This window comes from Epinephelus fuscoguttatus, linkage group LG7 (genome assembly GCF_011397635.1).
Source record: "Epinephelus fuscoguttatus linkage group LG7, E.fuscoguttatus.final_Chr_v1".
Lineage (NCBI taxonomy): Eukaryota > Metazoa > Chordata > Actinopteri > Perciformes > Serranidae > Epinephelus > Epinephelus fuscoguttatus.
In genome coordinates this window covers 17,387,490-17,410,006 of record NC_064758.1, presented here as the reverse complement: position 1 = coordinate 17,410,006, position 22,517 = coordinate 17,387,490, and the positions used below count along the sequence as shown (strand labels likewise).

The following is a 22,517-nucleotide window of genomic DNA, read 5'->3' as shown; positions in this document are numbered from 1 at the left end:
TCATAAACAAAAAGTACATAAAACAACATGAATAATATTGAATAGTACATGTACTTAATTATGGTTAAAAAATAATTACTACCACAAGTAAACTGTATTTCAGTCAAAAATTGAATTACAATTGTGTGAAAAATTAGTCAAACTTCACGATAAAGAATACATTTCCAAAGACAAATCTGACTTTAAAATAACACTGCCTCAGAGTGTAGCTCAGACAATGTTAGGATATTCTGATGTAAAGATTTCAAAATTAAAGCCCTATCAAATGTCATACACTAGCTAATCCCTGTCAGTTAAGGGGAAATGACCCATTACCACAAACAAATGTGACTTGAGATTTGATAGCAGACCACTTTAAAGTGTGTCTCTGATGGTAACACGCCATTTTGATGTAGACTTTAAAAATAAAAGACCTTTAAAAGCTCACATAAGAGCCATTATCCCTCCAAAATCATATTCTAATTTAAAGGAAAAGGCCACAGACTTATTTCACCTGGAACTGATAGCAGACTACCCCAGAGTGTCATTCCAGGACATTCCGATGTGGATTTTCAAAATTAAAGCCCTCTAAGTACTCTAATATGTGCTATGTTCCCTCTCAATTCAGATGGTATGAAAAGGAAACACCCTACTGCATAGACGAATGTTACTTAAGATTGATAGCAGACCACTTTAGAGTGTCTCTCAGACAGTATCATGCCATTTTGATGTAGAGTTTAAAAATAAAAGCCCTTTAAAAGCTCACATATGAGCCATTATCCCTCCAAATTCATATTCTAATTTAAAGGAAATTACCTGTTGCCACAGACTTATTTCACTTGGGACTGATAGCAGGCTACCCCAGAGTGTCATTTCAGGACATTCTGATGTGGATTTTCAAATTAAAGCCCTCTAAATCCTCTCATATGAGCTATGTTCCTTCTCAGTTCAGATGGTTACATGGAAGTTGTGAATTCAGTGTTTTGACTGAAACACAGTTTACTACAGTTATTTTTATTTTATCATCATTAATTTCATTATTCATACTTATTTATCTATTTATCATTGACAGACTGACTGACTTACTGAATAATTTAGAAGTTGCCTATCAATAGAAATATCGTTGTTTATGTAGGCTTATAACATTCACCGAAATGTAGCTTTTATTTTGAAGTCCATTCTTACGCGCTCTTACCGTAATGCCTACTATGTACACGAACCGCAAAACAACACAGTTTGAGGTGGAGACTGGCTTGACTGGCTTGTGGGCGGGGCTACTTGGGGGTGTTGTATGTATAAGTTAACACAGAAAAACTGAGAGTTCATTGAACAAGTGCACCCACCGTAGGACAGTAGTTATCCAGATATTGGCGATTGTAAAAGCTCATTTTATTGTCTACATTTTTTTGCGGTCCAACCAGGTGCTGCTGCTGCTGATGACGATGATGATGATGTGGGGTGCCACACTGATTCTCATGTCCTTTGTTGCAGCCCAGGTGACATCACAAGAAATTGTAAGTTAAAGACTTTGGCGACTGAGCCATTACTTGTTTAAGTTAAAATTAAAAGTGATTTAACTGATGTAGCTCATTTTTGGGATTTCTTTGCAGAAAGTGCAGTGTCATGAATTTAATGGTAAGTTATTTTTCATTCATATTCTTGATGAGATGAGACTTTGATGTCAATATCATGTTGGCTTCGAACCTACAATAGGGTTTGGTCAAAAACAGAGATGCAGGGACCAGTCTTTTAATCTTTTTTGCTCTGTGTGATTCAGTTTTATTCTCCAGAACTTTAAGCTGTATTTTTTTTATTGATATTGAAATCATCAGGCAGAATGACAGTAGTGGAAATTCCATTGCCCCTAAATATAACCCACCAAAATAGCCTAAAGACTAATGAATATAAAGGCATGACTTGATAACAAACACAGTTGCATTGCCAATTTTATTATTAGGCTATTATTATTATAATACAATTTGTATTATTATAAAGTGTGAACACCACTGTTGTCTCTTACAGATTTGCCTCCTAGCAGTGAACCCTCTCCTTCTGAGCTGGCAAACCTGACCGTGATGCTGGTGAAAGTAAGAGGAGAAGATATGTTGAACATAAGCTGGGCAGTCAACATTGATGGTAGGTGACAGCACATTTAATATTCATTTCCACATCATTCAACTCATAAAACCACCTGATGTTGTTGACTTTCCAAACACTTCTCTGAGTCTTGAACCAATCATTCAATATGTCTTTTAAATACAAAAAGTAGCTTATTGGTTATACTGATCATTTGTTAAAACAGCCAGAGTTGTTACACCAATGTTTATTATATGACAGAAGAGATTTGCCAGGAACTCTTGACTTTTTTTTCATTACAAACAGGACTTTGGTCTGGTTGAGGTGACCAACAGTAGGCACTAGGCATAAAGCAAAAACGCTTAGGCTAAGCTGAAATAATTTCGCAGGCACACACTCAAAATGTAGGAGCCCCCTAATAGATTTTTAAAACACTGCACCCCAGAAGTACCATTTTTATACAAAATTATTGTCAAAAATGGGAAATTTGTATGACATAGGAGAGGTCATTTTATGTAGAAAATCATAAAAATTAGAATTATGAACATCCTCCGTTAATAGAAACACAAAATACATAAAACTCTAAAACCTAGAATTATCAGAAATGTGTATATATAGCAGAAATGAGACAGGAGACCCCCTGATCATAGAGAGACAGCAAAAACAGGCATTATGTTTGTGGGTTCTGTTGTGGAAATTCTCTGCTGCTGGTGAATAATGAAATAGAGATATCTGCCGGCCGACAAGGTTTTTATTTTCTTTGCAAAGAAAAGGTCAATCAGCAGACGAGCGGTCAGAATGAAGAAAGACCCAGAGCATGGGGAAGGTTAAACATTTAAACCTGAGGACCGCCTCTTAGGGTTTGTTTCACACCTTTCTGTCTGCAGCAGGGAGCGGTGCCCCTACCCATTGTTTTCACACTCTTTCGTCTGCCGCAAGTATTGGCTCCGACACTCTAGGGTGTGTTTCACACCTGGCGTATCCTGCAGGATTTTGTATCTAGGTGGGAGGTTAAGAGGTGTAGACATTTGAAGTATTTGAAAACACAAAGAATACACAATGTAAATGAAATTACAATTACAGTTCTCTGTCAATCTGTCCCACTGTAAATTCTTCAAATTTGGCACAAACGCCCACTTGGATTTAATGATGAACTGATTTGATTTTGGTGGTCACAGGTCAAAGGTCAAAGTCACTGTGATCTTGTATGTCTCAATCTTGTGAAGGCGGTATCTCAAGAACACCTTCAGGGAATTTCCTCAAAATTGGCGTTCATTTGGACTCATTGATGAGCTGATTAGATTTTGGTGGTCAAAGGTCAATGCCATGGTGACCTTGCATCTCTCTCATTCTTCTGAATGTGATATGTAAGTGTAGATAAATACATAAGTAAACTGTAAGTGCAACTTTATGCAACTAATATGACACAAAATGGGTATAACAATGGCACATACAATAGAGAGCATTCACTGTGAAATAACACTTATTGACATTGCTAAGACCAAGCAACAATAACAAGTAGGTTTGTGTAGGGTTGTGGGTGAGTTTTGAGGATACAGTGTTGGTACAGTGGTGTGGTGTTAGAGTTGGCGGGGACTGTGGATTTAACTTAAAAGTGGTGGGGTGTGTTTTTGTGTGTATAAATGTTTGTATGTGTGTGTGGTTGTGGGATATGTTGCTGTGTGGAAGGGTAAACAGGAGAAGGAGGAAGGGGTAAAGGGAAGGAAAGGATGAGAGAACAGTTAGATGGTATATGTAATATATTTACACATACTGTCTTTAGTCAGGCAGGATCTCTGACATCTTCTGTCCCTTTGCAGGTAGTCATGAATACCTGACTGGCATTCGGATCGTGATTTCGGGGCAAACACCGTACCATTGTGAATACCACCCGGCTTTTGCCGAGCCATACCTCCGAGGATCCGAGCAGGTATCATGGATAGAATCTTGACTAATTGTTTCTGTGTTGTTTAATTAGCAATTGTCTGCACAGCATGAGTTTAAAATGACAGACCTACCAAAGGGTATGGCAGGTTGAAAGTAAATTCAATGCAATGACTGTAATTTTTTCGATTCTAGAAATGGTTTTATTATTTGGTAAAAGCAAGCTATGGCTTCTATGTAATCCAAGCTGCCAGTCTCCCTCTGGGTCCGCCAGAGAGATTCTCTTACAAGTTTACCATGATCAGAGTACCTCGTCCAGCAAGTAAGGTCATTTTTCAAGTCTCACTTTTTACTCTCATGACGTTTTAATGTGACTATTGTTTGTAATCCACACTGTGAGGTAGTAAACTCAGTACGAGTCAAAAGCATTTAGTTCACATCTCATTTTTTAAGGCTCGTTATCAAAATGTGAAGGGTACATGTTATGTAGGAGATAAAAATGTGTTTTGTAATCTCTGCTATGTTGTTTCCATACAGGCAGCAAAAGTATTTAAAAGTTTTAACCTTCTTCTCTGTTTTCTTCAGCTGCCAAAACAAAGCCTGCTACAGTTCCTACAGGTGAGCGATCTCAATTACTTGTGCATGTACATACTGTATAATGTATCTTACCCTACAACAAAGATGTTGATACTCTGTCTTTAACGATACTTTTTTAAATATTTCACTGCAGCTGAGACCACCTCAGGTAAGATTCCACGATTACTTAAAACACGGTTAGTATAATTTAAACATAATTACATGAAGGAAAATGAGACGTGTGTTTTGTGTGTGTTTGTGCAGAATCAAGTAAAGTAGCTGTCCATGGTGACGTCAACTTCACTGGCATAGTGGTGGCCATTTTCGGAGGACTGGTTGGCTTGATTATCCTGAGTTCCTGCTACATACTGTGTAAGTACAGGACTTTTTAAATTACATTTAGTTGACAGAGGACCTATAGGCAGAGGTGTGGACCTGAGTCACATGAAAGAAAGCAAGTCAGACTCGAGTCACAAATTTGATGACTTTAGACTCGACATGACAAAATCAAACACTGTAAGACTTGCAGCTTGACTTGGACTTGAGCCTTTTGACTTGAAAACATTTGATACCTTCCCCCAAGCAAAGATTAAAGTGCATCTTCTTTAAAAAGTGTAACACAGATCAATTCATTTCCCTTAATTTCCTGAATCAACTAACATAACGCTATTCATTCCCAGCAAGTCGACACTTAATTCGCTGGATGATCCGTTCAGTTTGAACCAATCTGACAACATCCAGTATAGTTACAGGAGAGAACCATGACGAACTAATGTTATGTTAATGAACACTAGAATAAACAAGTACAAATTTTATGAAACATTCATGATATTTGTAAAATGTAATATAGTATTACTCTGTTGTTAAAATGGCATTACATTCAGTGAAGAGCGCTTTATGATTGTTTGGAGCTTGAAACTCCAGTTTTAGGACCAGGAACTTTACTGGGACTTGAGTGCAAAGACTTGACACTTACTTGTGACTGCAAAACAACGGCCTGCTCACATCTCTGCCTAAGGCAACAAAATTGCAGATGATGAATGTGAGAAAATGCAGATGCAAGTGCTCACTCACCAATCTTGTTCACATGCTTTGACATGTTCTCAGTTACTATTGAACTATCTTTCTAATGCATTGCAAAGTAGCTCACCTTTAACCACTCTTGTGGCTAAAACTCTTGTTATCTTGCTCAAGAAACATGCTTCCCCTGCTAGATTTGAAACGTGGATTAAAGAAGTGCTGAAATGAAACAAGCTTTGGCTCACCAGAAACAAATTCAGAAATACCTTGATGACAACCACCATGTCCTTCCCTATGTTTGTTACTCTCCAGATAAAAGGTGTGGAGCCAGCTTTGCCACCTTATTGGGTTTCAAAAAGTTGCCTACATCTCCTCCGATCCCCATCCCTGTCCTTGTGGTGTACCCTGCTAAAAATTCAGCCTTCCAGCGGGCCGTAGTAGAGCTGGCTGAGTTCCTGCAGTGGCACGGCGGCTGCAGTGTGGCTGTCGACATGTGGCAGCAGGGGAAGATCGCAGAGCTGGGGCCAATGCGCTGGCTGGCAGAACAACTTAAAGCTGCACACAGAGTGCTCATCGTTTGCCCACAGGTAGAAATTGTAAGTTGTGTGGAATAGTTATTTATTTTTTGCTGTATGATGAGGAGTGATTTAAAAAAAACACTCTGTTCTCTTCTCTCAGCCTTCATCACAGCCCAGCCACTCTCCTCTCAACCACACCTTCCCAGAACCCTCCATCCCAGCTGCAGCTCATGACCTTTACCCCCTGATTCTTAATATGGTGGCGAGCCATGCAAAGAGCGCCAGCTACTTGGCTAAGTTCTGGGTGGTGCAGCTGGGTGAGCAGCAGGACAAGAAGCCTTGTAACCTGGCGCCGCAACTGGGGGCCTGCAAGACTTTTTGTTTGATGAAGGATTTGAACAAGCTGTGCAGGAGTCTTCATACCCAGAGTCAGGATGGCAAGAAGATGTCCAATCTGATCTTCAGACCAGAGATTGCCTACAGTGAAAAGTGTACAGTGAACATAAGAGAAGCTGTAGAAAAGCTGGGTGGACGTCAGTCAAGCATTTTCAGAGAGGGGAACCATTGAGATCTGTGGTTGCTGTTGTTTAAACATCTGTAATGAAAATATTTAGATTGATGGATAAAGAGGATGCATCAAAATAGTTGACTGGTGAATAGCTGAGTCTTTAATTGTGCTTTGTAAATTGCATTTTTTATTTATTTTTTTTAGAGATGGCACAGACCTATACTCATCTTGGCCCTACGGGTTTTTGTCAGTATTTCCTCTGTGGTTTTTCAAGTTTCCTGTTTTCCACCTTAAACATGCTCCGTTAGATAAACGGGCAACAAAGACAGCTTCTCTTTTCTATTTTGTGGAATCGATTTAAGAAATGAGATACTTGTTTATGTGCATCAGGTTTTGTTTCAACATTTGGTGGGAGGTCTGGTTTCCCCCAGGAAATTTTGAGAGTCAAACACTTCATTTCCTGCATTCTGGTGAATTTTTTCTCACCAATTTGTGGTGGAAATGTCTATTTTATGTAAAGAAAAAAAAAATCAGCTGACAATTTGAAATAAAAATGGGCATTCTGTTGCTTTCAAATATTTTCCACCTGTAGATCCACTTTTCTTATTTAATGTTATCCCTGCTGCGTCAACACACATGTTGGCATGATTTACTCTTTTCTTCTCCATTGTTTGGGGTAATATCCTCTCTAAATATGCATGTTGCACCTATTCACATCAATGATACATTATTCATTTTAATAGATTTATATACCCCTGGGCTTTAATAGCTCATATGTGATGTGTGAAATTTGGACAAGAAGAAACTGTGTCAAGAATTTGGTAAGTTACTGATCGGCTTGTGTATGCACTTTTCTGGACAATGCACATTTATTTCTTCTGTATTGACATTGCATTGTATGTTTCCATATGGTGCAAATAAACCTCTCTCAAAGCATTCTCATTTGTTAGTTAACATTTCTTGGTGCAAGCTATTTTTCAGAACAATTTATGCTTTTAAGAAGTGATGGGGACAAAATTGGCCATTTCAAAAAGTGGTGTGTCCCCAGCATACAGTGTAAATGATACCTATGGATTAACGAGTATAATGTGTCAGTAGCTGAAGTATTCTTTAAATCAAATCAAATCAAATTTATCTGTATTTATCTGTATAGCACATTTAAAAACAACTGGACGTACAAATTAAAGTGAACGGCTCAAGAATAGTGTGCAAACGCAATGACAAAAGCACATATGATCATAATTTAAGATTATTATCATTATTTATTAGAATATGGAGAACACTTCAGTTCACAGGAGAAGTCAGATGATACTGGGCTCTCTGCCAAAACTATAAACTGCAGCAGCATATGTGGCACCATACAGTTACAGTATAGAATACACATTTGTCCAGTAAGGAATTAACTATCCTATTGGGGATAGGCCAGGAGGCCCAGTTGTAGACCAGGGACTCAGTCAAAAGTGGAGACGCTCCAGTTGTTTTTTTGCTTCTCAGTCTGAGAATCACATTTCAACTAAATTCATTGGGGCTGTACTGCTACAACTTTACTTGATCTGGCTAATTTTAGCTGTTGCATTAAGATATTGTTGAAACTGCCATTTGCTGAGTCAGTTTGCTGCCTGTATGACTATTCTCTGCTTGTTCTTCTGTTATGCTCCATTTTAGCATTTACCATTTTACAGCAGGCTACTGTCATTGTGTCTTGAGGCCACAGTGGCTGTTGTTCAGCAATAGTTATGCTTTTGTAGTGAGTATATCAGTAGAGTAAAGTTATTATATTTCCTTCATAATATACACATACTTGAGCTACAGTAAGTCTACATGAACATTTGCAAAGCAATGAGTCAGGTAAGAGGCAGTGCAAAGCAGAAAATCTCTTTCGACAAATAGAAATGTCTGTTTTGTATCACGTGATCAAACACGGAAGTACATTCTACCGTTAGCACAACTTTTCATATGGAGGAAGGTCCCGCTTGTTGTTGTGTTTTGAAGCACTTCACAAATACAACAAGGTTGCGACTCGTTATTTCTGACTGTTTAGTCTTCTAAATATATCAGTAAGCATGACTCAGGCTGAGAAGGAGCAGGACAACGGGAAGGAGAAAGAAAAGGAACGAGACAAGGAGAAAGAGAAGGAGCAACAACGTGGGGTGAAAAGACCCATCGCTCCTCCGGCCATCCCAGACCCACTGCAGGAGGTGAGACGGGAAGTCGAGTGTTACAATTGTTGTCCAATGTTCACATTTCTATTAAGTAGCCGAATATCATCGTCTCAGTCTTTCTAATTTAGCCTATTTAGCATTCACAGGCACAGGCGGCCCCTCTTTTGGACTGCCAGGGGCTTAACATCAGTTACTTAAACCTATGTGTTAGTTAGAGGGGGACTGATAGTATACTCAGTAGTTTGCTGTCTGATAGTATACTCAGTAGTTTGCTGTCTGACAGCATACTCAGTAGTTTGCTGTCTGATAGTATACTCAGTAGTTTGCTGTCTGACAGCATACTCAGTAGTTTGCTGTCTGATAGTATACTCAGTAGTTTACCGTGTCTGATAGTATACTCAGTAGTTTACTGTGTCTGATAGTATACTCAGTAGTTTGCTGTCTGCCAGCATACTCAGTAGTTTACTGTGTCTGATAGTATACTCAATAGTTTACTGTGTCTGATAGTATACTCAGTAGTTTGCTGTCTGCCAGCATACTCAGTAGTTTACTGTGTCTGATAGTATACCCAGTAGTTTACTGTCTGATAGTGTACTCAGTAGTTTGCTGTGTCTGATAGTATAACGTTACTCAGTAGTTTACTGCCTAAAAATATACTCAGTAGTTTACTTTCTGATAGTGTACTCATCAGTTTGCTGTCTGACTGTATACTCGGTAGTTCACTGCCTAAAAATATACTCAGTATTTTACTTTCTGATAGTGTACTCATCAGTTTGCTGTCTGACTGTATACTCGGTAGTTCACTGCCTAAAAATATACTCAGTAGTTTACTGTCTAATAGTGTACACAGTAGTTTACTTTCTGACAGTATACTTACTCTCTGACAGTATACTCAGTAGTTTACTGCCTAAAAATATACTCAGTAGTTTGCTGTCTGATAGTATACTCAGTAGTTTACTGTCTGATAGTATACTCATCAGTTTGCTGTCTGATAGTATACTCAGTAGTTTACCGTGTCTGATAGTATACTCAGTAGTTTACTGTCTGATAGTATACTCATCAGTTTGCTGTCTGATAGTATACTCAGTAGTTTACTGTCTGACAGTATACCCTATAGTTTACTGTCTGACAGTGTACTTAGTAGTTTACTGTCTGATAGTATACGTATACTATCAGACAGTAAACTTAACCGTCAGTCTGGGGAAAACCCTTTGTTTCTTTTAGCATGACAGTTTTATATCTATAGTGGTGTTGTCAAAAATATCGATTTATCCTTACAAATCAATTCTGAATATTTCAAACTGTTTCAGTACTCATTTTCCATAATATTGATACTCCAGTACCAGATGTGCTTTCTTGCTTTCTCTTATTGTCAATTTTTACTACAGTCTTTTTGCTGTTCTCTGCTACTAACCCAGAAAAGAAAAGTTATTATTGTCATGTTATATTTTTCTTTAATGACCTCACTGTCAGTTTTCCCTGTGGTATCAAGAATGGTATTGAATGTCAATATTTTTCATGGTATTGTGCTGAAGTCAGAAATTCCAGTATTGTAAAAACACATTTCAAGAGAGAAATGGTTTTCTGTGTTTGGTGCGGAAGAAATTGACTGAGCTGCACAGAGCCCTGATCTAAACCCCATGCAACACCTTTGGGGTGAACTGGCATGTTGAGTGTGAGCTGGACCTTATCACCCAGCATCAACGTTGGACCACCTTAATGCCCTTGTGGCTGAAATGGGGGCAAATCCTTGCAGCCAGGTTCAGAAATTGTGTGGAAAGCCTATCCAGAAGAGTGGAGGATGTTAAAGCAGAATGTTAATGCCCACAGTCTTGTTATGACATATTCAGCATGTGGGTGTAATGGTCAGATGTCCATTACTTTTGTGATTCTGTTGTGCGTGACATGGTTTTGCTTATGCTGATCATGTCATCCTATTCCTTTTTTTTTTTTTTTTTTTTTTACAGCAAATACAGAGCAATTTTATAGTTGTCATCCACCCTGGCTCAAGGACACTCCGCATTGGTCGAGCAACAGACACTCTTCCGGTGACACTCCCACATGTGATAGCACGCAGACACAAGCAAAGTGGACAACCCAGATGTGAAGACTCCTGGCTGCTGAGAGATGGTCTAAATGTAAGTCACTCATGACCAGATACACCCACAGTACAGTTTGTTTTTCTCCATCTCACTCCCACTCAGATTAATTTCATATTTGTGTCAGTATTCATTTACCCTCATTGCTTCTTTTTCCTGCCTGACAGAAACCAGAGAGTAATGAGCAGAGGCAGAATGGGCTTAAAATGGTCGACCAGGCAATCTGGTCCAAGAAGATGTCGAATGGAGTGCGGAGGACACCCGTGTCCGCTGAACAGGTGTGTGTTAGTATTATATGACAGAGCTGCATATGTTGCATAATTCAGCAACATTCACAGGCAGCGGCAACATGATACAATAACATATTTGCTTTTAAATTGTTTGGTGTAAGTGACATTTCTATTTATTTGACAGAAATATTGAGCACTTTGCATCGCTGTATGAAAGGTTCTAGAGTAAATAAAGGGTTGATTGGTTGGTTTTAATTGTAATGAATAATTCTGGTGTTGTGCTAGTGTCTTGTACGGTGTTCTTTCATGTGCAGAAATTTATAACATTTTTTGTACGTGTGTGTGTGTTTTAAGGCCAGAGCTTATAACTGTCAGATCCGTCCGGCAGTGCTAGACACCACCTCCAGGGTGAAGTGGACCAACACAGCCCACCAGCCTCCTCATCTGGTGGGAGAGGAGGTCAGTGCATGTGTCTAAAGTGTCTGATCATCCTATAAAATAAGACATCTAAAACTGTTACCTTAACTCTTTGTCAGTTGTATCCGTTTTACTCATACTTTCTGTCTCTCTTCCCCCCACCTTCCACCCTGCCATCATCCAGGCTCTTTACGTGAATCCATCTGACTGTTATAACATCCACTGGCCTGTTGTCAGAGGTCAGCTCAATGTGCATGCCAGGCCCGGGGGCTCACTGACAGCTGTCCTGGCTGACCTCGAAACCATCTGGAGTCATGTTATTCAAAAGCATCTGGAGATCCCCCTCAAAGATTTAAAGGTAGGAAAAACCTTCTCACCTCTTCATATCATGTTCCTCTGTGAGGCATAATTAGTAGTGCAACATGTTGAAACTAGAAAATAATGAAAAATGTCATCAAATTGCTCTGACAGTAGAATCACTTTAATCTCCCACATTAATGCTTCGCTTTTGTGACTGGACACCAGTATTACAGATGCATCCTATTGGTCCCCGACATCTACAACAGGCAGCACATCAAAGAAGTTGTCAACATGCTGCTGCTTAATATGGGTTTCTCAGGTATCAGACACAATTATACCTGTATGGCTGAGCACATAACAACAACATACCAACACACTGTTATATTCATCAACAGCCTGTTCAGGGTAGGCTAAGGAACTACCAAATCTGTGTCTCCTGGCATCACATCTGTCCTCTTGTGTGCGTGTGTACAGCGATCATAGTGCACCAGGAGTCGGTGTGCGCTACATTTGGCAGTGGGCTGAGCAGTGCTTGTGTCGTGGATGTCGGAGACCAGAAAACCAGTCTTTGTTGTGTAGAAGACGGAGTGTCCCACCGGAACTCCAGGTGAGACTGAGAGACACTTTCATGTTAAATGTATGTCTATGAATTTTTTTTTTCACCAAATACCATAGATCCATTTTACATTTACATACAGTAGATAACAATTCTGAATGTTTGCGAAGGAATAAATATAGTTCCTGCTGAGCTCATGTTGTTATCTGTAGTATGTAAGTCCCAATGTTGGAACCCACTGGCTGTTGATCTGACGATGACAAAGCCTCTAGGAATGAGGGTCAGTATTTCGGGCTGATCTGGTATAGCCACTGGACATCTGAGTCAAGACCTCCTCTTCCATGTGCCGTTCATTTTGAATTATCTCTATAAACAAATATCTGCATATGAATGCGGACGATAGCCAATGGGTTGCAAGACTGCATTTTGGCATGCATGTGTTCCACCTCTATGTATGGACTTTTTAACTGCCATTCAGACATGATTGGTCAATACTATTTGGATGACAAATAGACAATAAATGAAAACCAAAATCTCTTTATAGAGATTGTGGGAGTGCCTGAAGGGGTCAAGTGGGAATTTTGTTTCTGGAATTATTTTGGAATTGTGCAATAACTTTTGTGTTACGTATTGAGTTTCATTTTCGTGTGTTGTGTGTTGGTCCAGTTGTAATACACTGCCAGTTTAGGGAAACAAAGAATTTCAGGAAAGAAAATGTTTCGAGGGCTCCACAGTAATACATTGTGTGTCCTGTCTGTTGGACTTTGCAGACTGTGTTTGGCGTACGGTGGCTCGGACGTGACCCGTACTTTCTTCTGGCTCCTGCAGAGGGCAGGCTTTCCTTACAGAGACTGTCAGCTGTCCAGCAGACTGGACTGTCAGCTCCTGCAGCACCTGAAGGAGACTTTCTGCCATCTAAACCAAGTGTGTTTTGGTCAGGGGGTGGAGTCCGGGTGTATAGAGGGAGTACTGGGGAACTGTAGCCTGTATGTTGAGCAGTTTCAGTCAAGCAGTCTGTGTCTGTTTCAGTCCCTATAGATGGGCGCAGAATTCTGCAGTTATTCAGATAAATTCCAAATTATGTCTCTCTGACACTTATTCTTAACAGGACATATCAGGACTACAAGATCATGAATTCCAGACACGTTTCCCAGAAGCCCCAGCTTTTCTCTACCAAGTTCGACTAGGGGATGAGAAATTACAGGTACGTAGTTCAAGCAATAATGAAAAACCATGCTTTTTAAAACTGATGCTGAAATCCATTTGACATTGTCCTGTCTCCAGCTTGTGTACTGGAATTACTTTTCATCTGTGGCTCTATTTGTGTCTCCCCCCCCTTCATTTTTTTCTGGCTCATGTGTATATATTATATATATCAGGCACCCATGGGTCTCTTCTACCCAACCACGTTTGGCATCGTAGGTCAGAAGATGACATCACTTCAGTACCGTTCCCAAGGTGACTCGGAGGATCCTCATGATGAACACTACCTGCTGGCCACACAGAGCAAACAGGACCAGGTAACACACGCTCACACATATGCACACATCATTTCTTTACATAGAGGCCCTGTGGGTCTTGTTGTTATTATTATTTTTCCTTTTAATTCTCTCATTTTTTTTCACCAGTCCTCCAAATCTGCTGCTGACAGAAAGGCTATTTCCAGACCATGTGGTGGTTTGGATGGTGAGATGAGCAGTCAGGGAGGTATTGGGGAGCTCTCTGACCTGACGAGGGGCTGTGGGAGTGGCGTTGGTGGAGGAGGAATGAAAGGGGAGATGGAGCTTGGGCCTGCCCAGGGGGAGTGTCTGATGGGCGCTGGAGAGGTGGAAGAGCCCCTGTCTGCACACCTCTCCAGGAAGACCGCTATCATGAGCCAGTTTGAGAGCAAAGCACTGGGCCTGGATAAAGCCATCCTGCATAGCATCGACTGCTGTGGTACAGCCAGAGAATGAAGTGCAGATGTTTTATAGTACCCAGGATGTCCTGTTTTAGCTCATCTTGTATTTTTTTTTACTTTTATAGGATCAGATGAAACCAAACGTAAGATGTACAGCTCCATCCTGGTAGTGGGAGGAGGGCTTATGTTTCATGGTGCTCAGGAATTTCTGCTTCACCGCATCATCAACAAGATGCCGCCCTCATTCAGAAGACTGGTAGACAACGTGGAAGTTATCACACGGCCAAAGGTAACCTGCGATATGTTGTACTGAGTCTTTAGGGTTGGGCCAGTGTAAAAAATTTCAGACTGGTTTGGTATTAAGCCAAACACCAGACCAGACCGGTATACTGAATTTTATCAGTAGGTGTTGCACTCGACTCAGCAGATGTTCCGGAGTTGAACATAATCACCGTGTCCTAATGGCAAATGAGGCGTCTATCACGTTGCATCGTGCAACATCGGAGCTCTCTGTGTCCACATCGAATTCATCAAATATGCACTTCTGTTACGTCATGTCAACAAACCACATAGATAACAGCTGTGAGTTAGCGATGTGCCATCTACTCGCAATCTACTTGCTATCTCCTATAGTTGTAGTTTTTAAGTTGAAAACATGTTTTTGTGATATGCTCTAGAAATGATACACAATATAGCAAACAGCAAGTCGCTTAGGTTGTTATTAGTAATGGTCATTTACCAGAAACTTTAGCTCACTGGCAATCTCCCTCCAACCAGCTGCCACCTTATTTAGGTTTTTGTAGTGAAATAAGGAGACAACTTATTGATAATTACCCTATACCTCTCTATGAATCAGCAGTTTCTCGTCCACTGTGATGTTTTTAAAGCTAGTGACCGGAATAAATAGAAACAGGGCGTCCGACAAAAGTTCAGACAGCTCTTTTGTTGGCTTTTAATTTACCAGAATATGTCATAATGACAAATGCCAGTTCAGCCGGTTTACATAAAATCAAACCGGTTTGAGCTTGTATACTGGACCGGACCGGCAGAACCGGAAATTGAGTCATAGTCATAAAAATATTAGGGATCTGTAATGCAGGCAAAGTAGGGTTTCGTTCAGTGGCATTATTTTTAATTTTTATTTTTTTTAAATGTCTACTTATGTCAAACGTTGGGAGTTGAGATGTTAAGATGAGTGCTATGCACAAGACACTATATATATATATATATTTCAGAAACAAGTCGTAAAATGCTACACACAACTCCTCTAATGTACTTGTAAACTGATGTGGATGTGCTCTAGGACATGGACCCTAGGCTGATATCATGGAAGGGTGGAGCAGTGCTGGCGTGTCTGGACACCACTCAGGAAATGTGGATCCACCAAAGGGAGTGGCAGCGCTTTGGTGTTCGAATGCTCCGTGAGAGAGCTGCCTTTGTCTGGTGAAACCAACACGGTGTCTACACAGGAGGCGTAGCTTGGGCAGTGTGTCAGCGGAGCAGCAGCTTCAGTGCTCAGTGTCCACACACAGGATTATTTCAGGCACAGTTAAACATGCAGAAAGACTCAGTAGCTCTGAATGTCATGACTCTTGATCAAATTCATGCAGAACGTAAATCTGTGTTGTGGAATGAAAACCACAAGTGTTTTAAAAGAGGCAAAAATTTAAGTCTGGACAATATCTCATTGCATTGTGGGAAAGCATGCTGACAGTATCAGTTTGACAGCAATGCCAACACCATGTGGAAAATTTTCACCAATCTGTATTTTCCACTTGTGTTGCCTGTTTTTTTCCAACATAAACCCAGATGAGGTCATTGTTGTGTAACTTTTGAACAGTATTCTGTAAATAGTGATGCAATTCTTCCATGTCCCTGTGTGTAAATAAACCTGTCACAGTTGTATACAGAGTGTTGCATTTGATATGAACAAACAAAATCCAGCTCACTCTGTATTAGAAACATATTGAATGTCATGAGGTTGGCTCCAGTCGCAAAGTATCCCTAACAGAATCTCAAAAACTCAATGTTTTTCAGACTTGTGTGCATAATGCAACCTTTGCAGGTGAGTTGAGAGAATGACAAATGCCTCCACCTGTTCTGCCACATTTGCCACAGAGTATTCTATAGTATCTTCACATTACCAACATTTAATTACAGAGTCAAAAGTATGTCATATCATTTTGTCAGTATAGCTCTACATAGAGACATGTTGTGTTGTTACTAAGTGTGAACATACTGGAACAAGACAAGCTCCGTTGTAACATCACACATTTTTATTCAGTCAGAAGGATACAAAACAATCTAACTTCATGTTTTCCAGGACCAGGAATCATAACCAAAATGTCAGTGACAACCATCTCTGTGAGACCGGTGTGAAAAGAAAGTGGAAGGAAAAAGGAAGAAGCACGAAAAGGGAGAAAATTATGTGGATAGCTGCTGCATCAGCCATTCTGGCCCCTACGTGTAGGAATTCCCAGAAAGGCGTCAAGAAACTGCTCATGGCAGCAGCAGCTGATGAAGAGGGGCTTCAGCACTGTGACATCACCATTGTTCTTTATGCTCTCAGCAAACAGACACTGTGCCAAGCCCCACGCCTACACTGGATGTGTAGGCATTTACCTAGAAAGAAGAGAGAATTATACAGGGGAGGAGTAAGAATGTCTTCACATCATTTACAAATATCTGTTGGGCATTGCAAAAAACAACTGGGAAATGTTTACATTCTTCACAGCTTAGTCTTTTAACTCATAGTTTGTGTTACAGGCTCCAGAAATAGAAGTTGCCAGATATCAACAAGGAGTTTATCTAATGAATAATATTTTAGTTAGAAGAAAACTATTTCTCAGGGCAGCACGGTGATGTGGTGGCTAGCACTGTCGCCTCACATCAAGCGGGTTGCCGGTTCGATCCCGGGTGTGGGAGCCCTTCTGTGCGGAGTTTGCATGTTCTCCCCGTGTCAGCGTGGGTTCTCTCCGGGCACTCCGGCTTCCTCCCACAGTCCAAAGACATGCAGATTGGGGACTAGGTTAATTCTAAATTGTCCGAAGGTGTGAATGTGAGCGTGAATGGTTGTTTGTCTCTATGTGTCAGCCCTGCGATAGTCTGGCGACCTGTCCAGGGTGTACCCTGCCTCTCGCCCGATGTCAGCTGGGATAGGCTCCAGCCCCCCCCGCGACCCTCAAGAGGATGAAGTGGTTAGAAGATGAATGAATGAATGAATGAAAACTATTTCTCACCTTCCTCATCCTCCTCCACCCATTGGTGGAGGGGTGGGACCTGCACCGTGGTTTATTCTTCCAATCCGTCTTCTGCCACCAGGGGGACCTGGGGGACTGAAAAAGTAAGCAACAGAGGAGAGGGAACAATATTTTAAAATGAGGATGAATGTCTTAAAAGGGTCATAATAAGCTCTTGAGTACTGTTTGTCATTTTCTAGTCTATCTTAGATATTTCAAACTAAAGTGCAAGGGATAGGCAACATAAATGAAAAACACAATCTCTTCCTGAAATACACTTAACTAACGATGCAACAGTTCACTCAAAACTGCTGTAGTGGGCAACAGCATAACATCATGTTTAAACTCTGTAGAGTAGCTCTCATGTCAGAACTCTCTTTGAATTATAAAACATTTTAAATTAAAGTCTCATAACCAGTGGGTGTTCTACATTGATCCAAAAGGGCAGTTAAAGATTTTACACCAATGTATTCCAAATAAAATTCTAAACTAGTTCCTACATATGACAAAAACATGCTACCACACGGACTACACTCTCACCATCAGATTAGGTAACCATCAATGTAACGATATAGGGAAATGAGGGCCTGTCCCCAGTGTGTGTGTGAATATGGAGACATGAGTGCACCCCGGAGACCTACCCTCTGTTATCAGTGAAGCGTGACGTGGCAGAGTTTCCATCTTTTGTCATGTCAGGGTGAATCAATGTCTTAAAACTGGTAGAGGACAAACAAGATCAGAGCGGACAGCAGTGTTAAGTGGTGATACAAAAATATCATTGTTTTACTTAATTCTTTGGTACATGACTAAATACCTGAAAAAAACCACCTGCCATTCTCATCCACCTCATTAGCAAATGTTAGCATGCTGATGCCCAAATTCTTCTCTTTATCAAATAATAAATTCACTGACAAGGCAGGTTGAACACAGTATTAAAACCCTTATGTTTCTGAGGAGTAAAAATAAAATATCTAAAAAAGATAATACATTTAATTGCATAAATTGTAAATAACCAAAACAAAAAAATAGAATTCATAATTTAAAATTGTCTTGATCATTAATTTGTGCAATCTTACATCTCTCTCTGCAGGTGTTTTGCAGATTTCTAGAGATTACTAAGGAGGCAGAATTTACTACAAAAAGCATCAAAAAGGGCGGTTTTCATACATTTTTCTTTGTTTATAATATGTGTTAATAAGGTCTTCTAGCTTCCCTAAAGCCATATATTAAAATGTTGAGCATGGTAAACGGTGTATCTGCTACACATCAACATGTCAGCATTGTCACTGTGAGTATGTTAGGATGCTAACATTAACATGTAGCCTAAGTATGTACAGCCTCACAGAGCTACTGTTGTGGCTTTAGACTCCTGTAGCTATCTTACTATTCCACCACTTCACATCAGTTTTACTCGCAACAGGGCAACGACATTAGACAAATTTGTAACACTTACAACAGGCCGATGAACTCCACTGCTCCCCAGAACAGATCGACCAGTAAGGACAGTCTCCATGGTGACTGGGACCTGCTGTCCAGGACCTGACCTGAGAAATGGGTGAGACAACAAGGATCGGGTGATGATAGACGGAATAGCTTGTGAGGTTATTCACACTGAAAGCCAGGGGTGTGTGTACGCATTCCTCCTCCGTTTATGTGTTAATGGTTTAACCAGCTGTACCTCTTTAACCTAGCTTTCAGTACACTTTGGCTAACAGCTAATCCGATTTTGAAAGCGAGACACAACACAGCACGGTCCTCACTCAACGAACTACAGCAATAACACTAAAATGTTAAACTGAACAGTGGATTAAACACCAGTAGACACCTTTTTGTAGAAGACTCGCTGGATTAATTCACTTATTCCTACTACGCAGACCCAGCCAGTCTAAGCTAGCTGTTAGTTAGCTGAATTTAGACCAACGACCTGCTAAAGCTACGCATTTCAGATTAAAGTATAAAGTTATTTGAAAAAGTTCGGCACAGAAAATTATATCAACAACAAAGCTACATTTTCCTACAGAAGAGATGAGAAAACGGTTTAAGACACAGGACAAACCACTCACCGTTGGACACGTACACCATCTTTCTGAAAGTAACAACACAGCTACCACAGCTGTGTGTTTACTACTGGAAATGCACTTCCGGGTTCGTTGTTGCGTCATTCTCAAACGCGCATGTGGGGGGAAAAAAACCATGAATACTTTATGTATGTCGGCGCTTTTTAATGTAAACAATATATTTCTCTCACATTTCCTATAGAGTTTATAATAATTACGATACCATTCAAACAGAATTGTTTATGTTTATGTTTGTTGAAACGTGTGATTTCAAATGTGCGATCTTTTTGGAGACTTTTTTTTTCATATCCTTCCTGTCCGGTGAAAAACATGTATTAATACTGTTTGACTGAGCTCATGAGAAATTTACTTTTTAAAAGTAAGTGATTCTCACAGTACAGTGATGCTACAAATTACAAATACTTTGATTTTATAGATTATGATGCATTGCTGCAGATTAAACTACCAAAAACAATCTAAACATCTACAACAGTAAGGTGCAGCACACACATAAATGCACCAGTAATATTAATAAAAAAAACATCATACTGCTATATAGTTAAACACTAACAGGGATATTTTTTCTGAGTGATTTTACTCTTGATACTTTACTGATGCTTACATACTTTTACTTTTGAGTGAATGCAGGACTTTTACTTGTATTGGAGTATTTTCAGTGGTGCTGACGCTTTTACTTAACTAAAGGATCTGAATCCTCATTCCACCACTATTTTATTGTAATGTCTTGTCCTGAGAGGTGTTTCTAATATATTGTCTAGCCTCACTGATCTAAATTGGGTGGATACAATATAGAAACATTATTACAACATCAGAGCTGAGTATATTTCTACTCAAACAATAGAACACAGGCTTTGTTTTTTTTTTAAGTGTAATGTTTTAATATGCAGTAAAAACATTACGTTGCCTGATGCTTTGTGTCCCACTCCCATCCCTGCCAAAGCTACGCACATGCTTCAAACACGACATTATGTGTACAAAAGCAAAGGTGGCATGGAAGGGATGTGATGATTCAGATTCAATACCTTAGAGTTGGGTCAATCAATACATTTGTAGCAAAGATTAAGTGGTGCCTGTGAACATTTCCAAAGTTTCATTTCATGAGGTCATTTTTACATTTTGTAAAAGTAGACGAAAGTGCTTCATCTGCACCATCCCCTAGGTTGCTGAAGTGACATTCTGAAATCTGGAGTTTGGTTTTGTTTAGGGCCTAAGTGAAGCTGAGATGAGAGGAGCAAGCAGCAACCACTGCAGTTGAGCATGATAGTTTGAGAACCTGTCAACCAAGCCCCAAAACATACAGTACTTCTCTGTTAGCCTTAATGCCCTCATGATACATCAAAACATATTTTATAAAACCCCCATCAAGACATCATATGAGACACATATTATGGAGCTTTACTGCTAAGAATCTAACATCTTATGGAATAAAACACAACTTCATATTTCATAAAGTATGTTGCAACTGTGACTTCAATACAGTATGACTTTTTGAGACAGTGCTGGAATTATATACTCCTAGGGGATTGTAGTTGCTACTTGGTTTCACATCTTATCCACAAAAGTTTTTTCTTGATAGATATAACCTCAAGAAGGCCACACTTTACAGTACAAGATATGGTGTAAAACAGCAGGTATCATCTCAGCATGACTTGGGTCAACATATCAGGGACAAACTCAATTTTTTAATTCATTAACTGTTTTAAGCTGAGTGTTTTCCTTTATCATAACAATATCATAATATTTCTGTTAAACATCTACGATATGGATATTTTCAAATATTTAGGCTAATTCTCAACAGTCTACATTTAAGTTATGTTTGCTGGTAAACTAGGAAAATGAAAAAGCTTAGGAAGTGACTGAATATTGCACCATTTAAATTCATGCAAAATAAATAATATAATATAGAAAGTGAAATGTTATTTCAGATTCCTGGTGACATATAACAGCTGATGACACAAAGGGATGAAGGCATTCTGTGGTTTTACATTATTGTGATAAATCTGGATATATGACAAAGGCTGAAATACAACACATTATTCCTTTCCACTGGTCTGAGGTTCAAGTCCTGTGGTCTCTTCACCAGGCTTGTGAGTGCAATATTCTTCTCCACTTACTTGGAATCCAGGTTGTATTGTCTCCTCAGATTTTTCTGTGTTGTAGTCTTCAAAATGAGCCTGGGCTTCAGATAATGTTTTGTCTCCCACAGGCGTTTGTGTGCCACACTCATTGTCACTTGTTTGCACTTGAGGCCTTGTGCTCTCTTCACCATGTCTTGGTGTGTCACACTCTTTGTCCAGTTCAGGTTTATTGTTCTTTCCATGTGGCTCCTGTGTGTCACTCTCAGTCTCTGGTTTCCGACTGGCTGCTCCTCTGAAAATACCAGCTTTGTGAAGCTCACGTCGTATAGTCTTTACTGAGACAGTGTGAGAAAGGTGTCTATTCAACTCTGTGGTTATTTTTGAGGCTGTGTACTCAGGGTGTTCGTCGACTATCCTGAGCAGTGTCTGTCTGTCCTTTTCAGTGAGCTTTGACTTGCGCCCACTGTTCTTTTTTGCTGATGCTGTTCGTCCATGTTTGATGTACACGGTCATGACTCTGGAGACTGTTCCCCTTGCCACGTTAAACAGCTGTGCAGTTTTTGTGACAGACGCCCCCGAAAGCCGCGCAGCGACTATCTGGCATCGTTCAAATTCTGTTAAGTCACTCATATTGCTTTGATCACTGCTTTTGAAGTGCTGACTGTCTCTTTTGGAGCCAGCAGGAAATCCCAAGTGACAAGCAGGTGGCAGGGCCTGTAATTGCTGCTTAGGTGCACCGAAGCCCTCTGTTATATGGTGCTTCCATCATGTGGTACACTTGGAAACATCCACCACTGTGTCTATAAATGGATGAAAAAAGAAATAAGAGATACCAAAAGCTAACATTTCAAACCATGTGTGTGTTCAACTGAATCCTGTATAAAGGTTCACACAACC

At 40.0% G+C, this 22,517-nt stretch overlaps 3 protein-coding genes across 5 annotated transcripts; 2 read left to right on the top strand and 1 right to left on the bottom strand.

The window, feature by feature from the left end:
* The first annotated feature begins 1,312 nt into the window (after nucleotides 1-1,312).
* LOC125892174 (uncharacterized) lies at nucleotides 1,313-7,499 on the top strand. Of its 2 annotated transcripts, none has more exons than XM_049581981.1 (10): nucleotides 1,313-1,493; nucleotides 1,590-1,614; nucleotides 2,002-2,119; nucleotides 3,880-3,985; nucleotides 4,135-4,261; nucleotides 4,525-4,557; nucleotides 4,670-4,684; nucleotides 4,780-4,887; nucleotides 5,848-6,122; nucleotides 6,214-7,499. In XM_049581981.1, the coding sequence occupies exons 1-10, from the start codon at nucleotides 1,416-1,418 to the stop codon at nucleotides 6,619-6,621; spliced, it is 1,293 nt and encodes a 430-aa protein (XP_049437938.1). In that variant the 5' UTR covers nucleotides 1,313-1,415; the 3' UTR covers nucleotides 6,622-7,499. The 2 variants fall into 2 exon arrangements, with proteins under 2 accessions (XP_049437938.1, XP_049437937.1); XM_049581980.1 differs by having other exon boundaries at nucleotides 5,848-6,131.
* A 994-nt stretch (nucleotides 7,500-8,493) lies between these two features.
* actr8 (actin related protein 8) lies at nucleotides 8,494-16,130 on the top strand. Its single transcript, XM_049581337.1, has 13 exons — nucleotides 8,494-8,759; nucleotides 10,691-10,861; nucleotides 10,990-11,100; nucleotides 11,407-11,511; nucleotides 11,654-11,827; nucleotides 11,995-12,088; nucleotides 12,244-12,376; nucleotides 13,096-13,249; nucleotides 13,434-13,529; nucleotides 13,705-13,845; nucleotides 13,954-14,263; nucleotides 14,351-14,514; nucleotides 15,529-16,130. Exons 1-13 carry the CDS (start codon nucleotides 8,625-8,627, stop codon nucleotides 15,670-15,672), a joined length of 1,932 nt encoding a protein of 643 aa, XP_049437294.1. The 5' UTR covers nucleotides 8,494-8,624; the 3' UTR covers nucleotides 15,673-16,130.
* A 353-nt stretch (nucleotides 16,131-16,483) lies between these two features.
* selenok (selenoprotein K) lies at nucleotides 16,484-19,659 on the bottom strand. 2 transcript variants are annotated; one of them, XM_049581338.1, is made up of 5 exons: nucleotides 19,528-19,659; nucleotides 18,918-19,008; nucleotides 18,106-18,180; nucleotides 17,465-17,560; nucleotides 16,484-16,847 (listed from the first exon to the last, which is right to left on the bottom strand). In XM_049581338.1, the coding sequence occupies exons 1-5, from the start codon at nucleotides 19,544-19,546 to the stop codon at nucleotides 16,844-16,846; spliced, it is 285 nt and encodes a 94-aa protein (XP_049437295.1). In that variant the 5' UTR covers nucleotides 19,547-19,659; the 3' UTR covers nucleotides 16,484-16,843. The 2 variants fall into 2 exon arrangements, with proteins under 2 accessions (XP_049437295.1, XP_049437296.1); XM_049581339.1 differs by lacking the exon at nucleotides 16,484-16,847 and having other exon boundaries at nucleotides 17,461-17,560.
* Between the last annotated feature and the right edge of the window lie 2,858 nt (nucleotides 19,660-22,517).

What these genes read in the sequence shown, in the direction of transcription:
- LOC125892174 (XM_049581980.1), top strand. Translation starts at nt 1,416, where the DNA reads ATGACGATGATGATGATGTGGGGTGCCACACTGATTCTCATGTCCTTT. An exon ending in AGGTGACATCACAAGAAATT is followed by an intron (nt 1,494 to 1,589) that starts GTAAGTTAAAGA and finishes ATTTCTTTGCAG; the next exon opens with AAAGTGCAGTGTCATGAATT. An exon ending in TTTGCCCACAGGTAGAAATT is followed by an intron (nt 6,132 to 6,213) that starts GTAAGTTGTGTG and finishes CTCTTCTCTCAG; the next exon opens with CCTTCATCACAGCCCAGCCA.
- actr8 (XM_049581337.1), top strand. Translation starts at nt 8,625, where the DNA reads ATGACTCAGGCTGAGAAGGAGCAGGACAACGGGAAGGAGAAAGAAAAG. An exon ending in GCTTAATATGGGTTTCTCAG is followed by an intron (nt 12,089 to 12,243) that starts GTATCAGACACA and finishes GCGTGTGTACAG; the next exon opens with CGATCATAGTGCACCAGGAG. An exon ending in AAGTTATCACACGGCCAAAG is followed by an intron (nt 14,515 to 15,528) that starts GTAACCTGCGAT and finishes GATGTGCTCTAG; the next exon opens with GACATGGACCCTAGGCTGAT.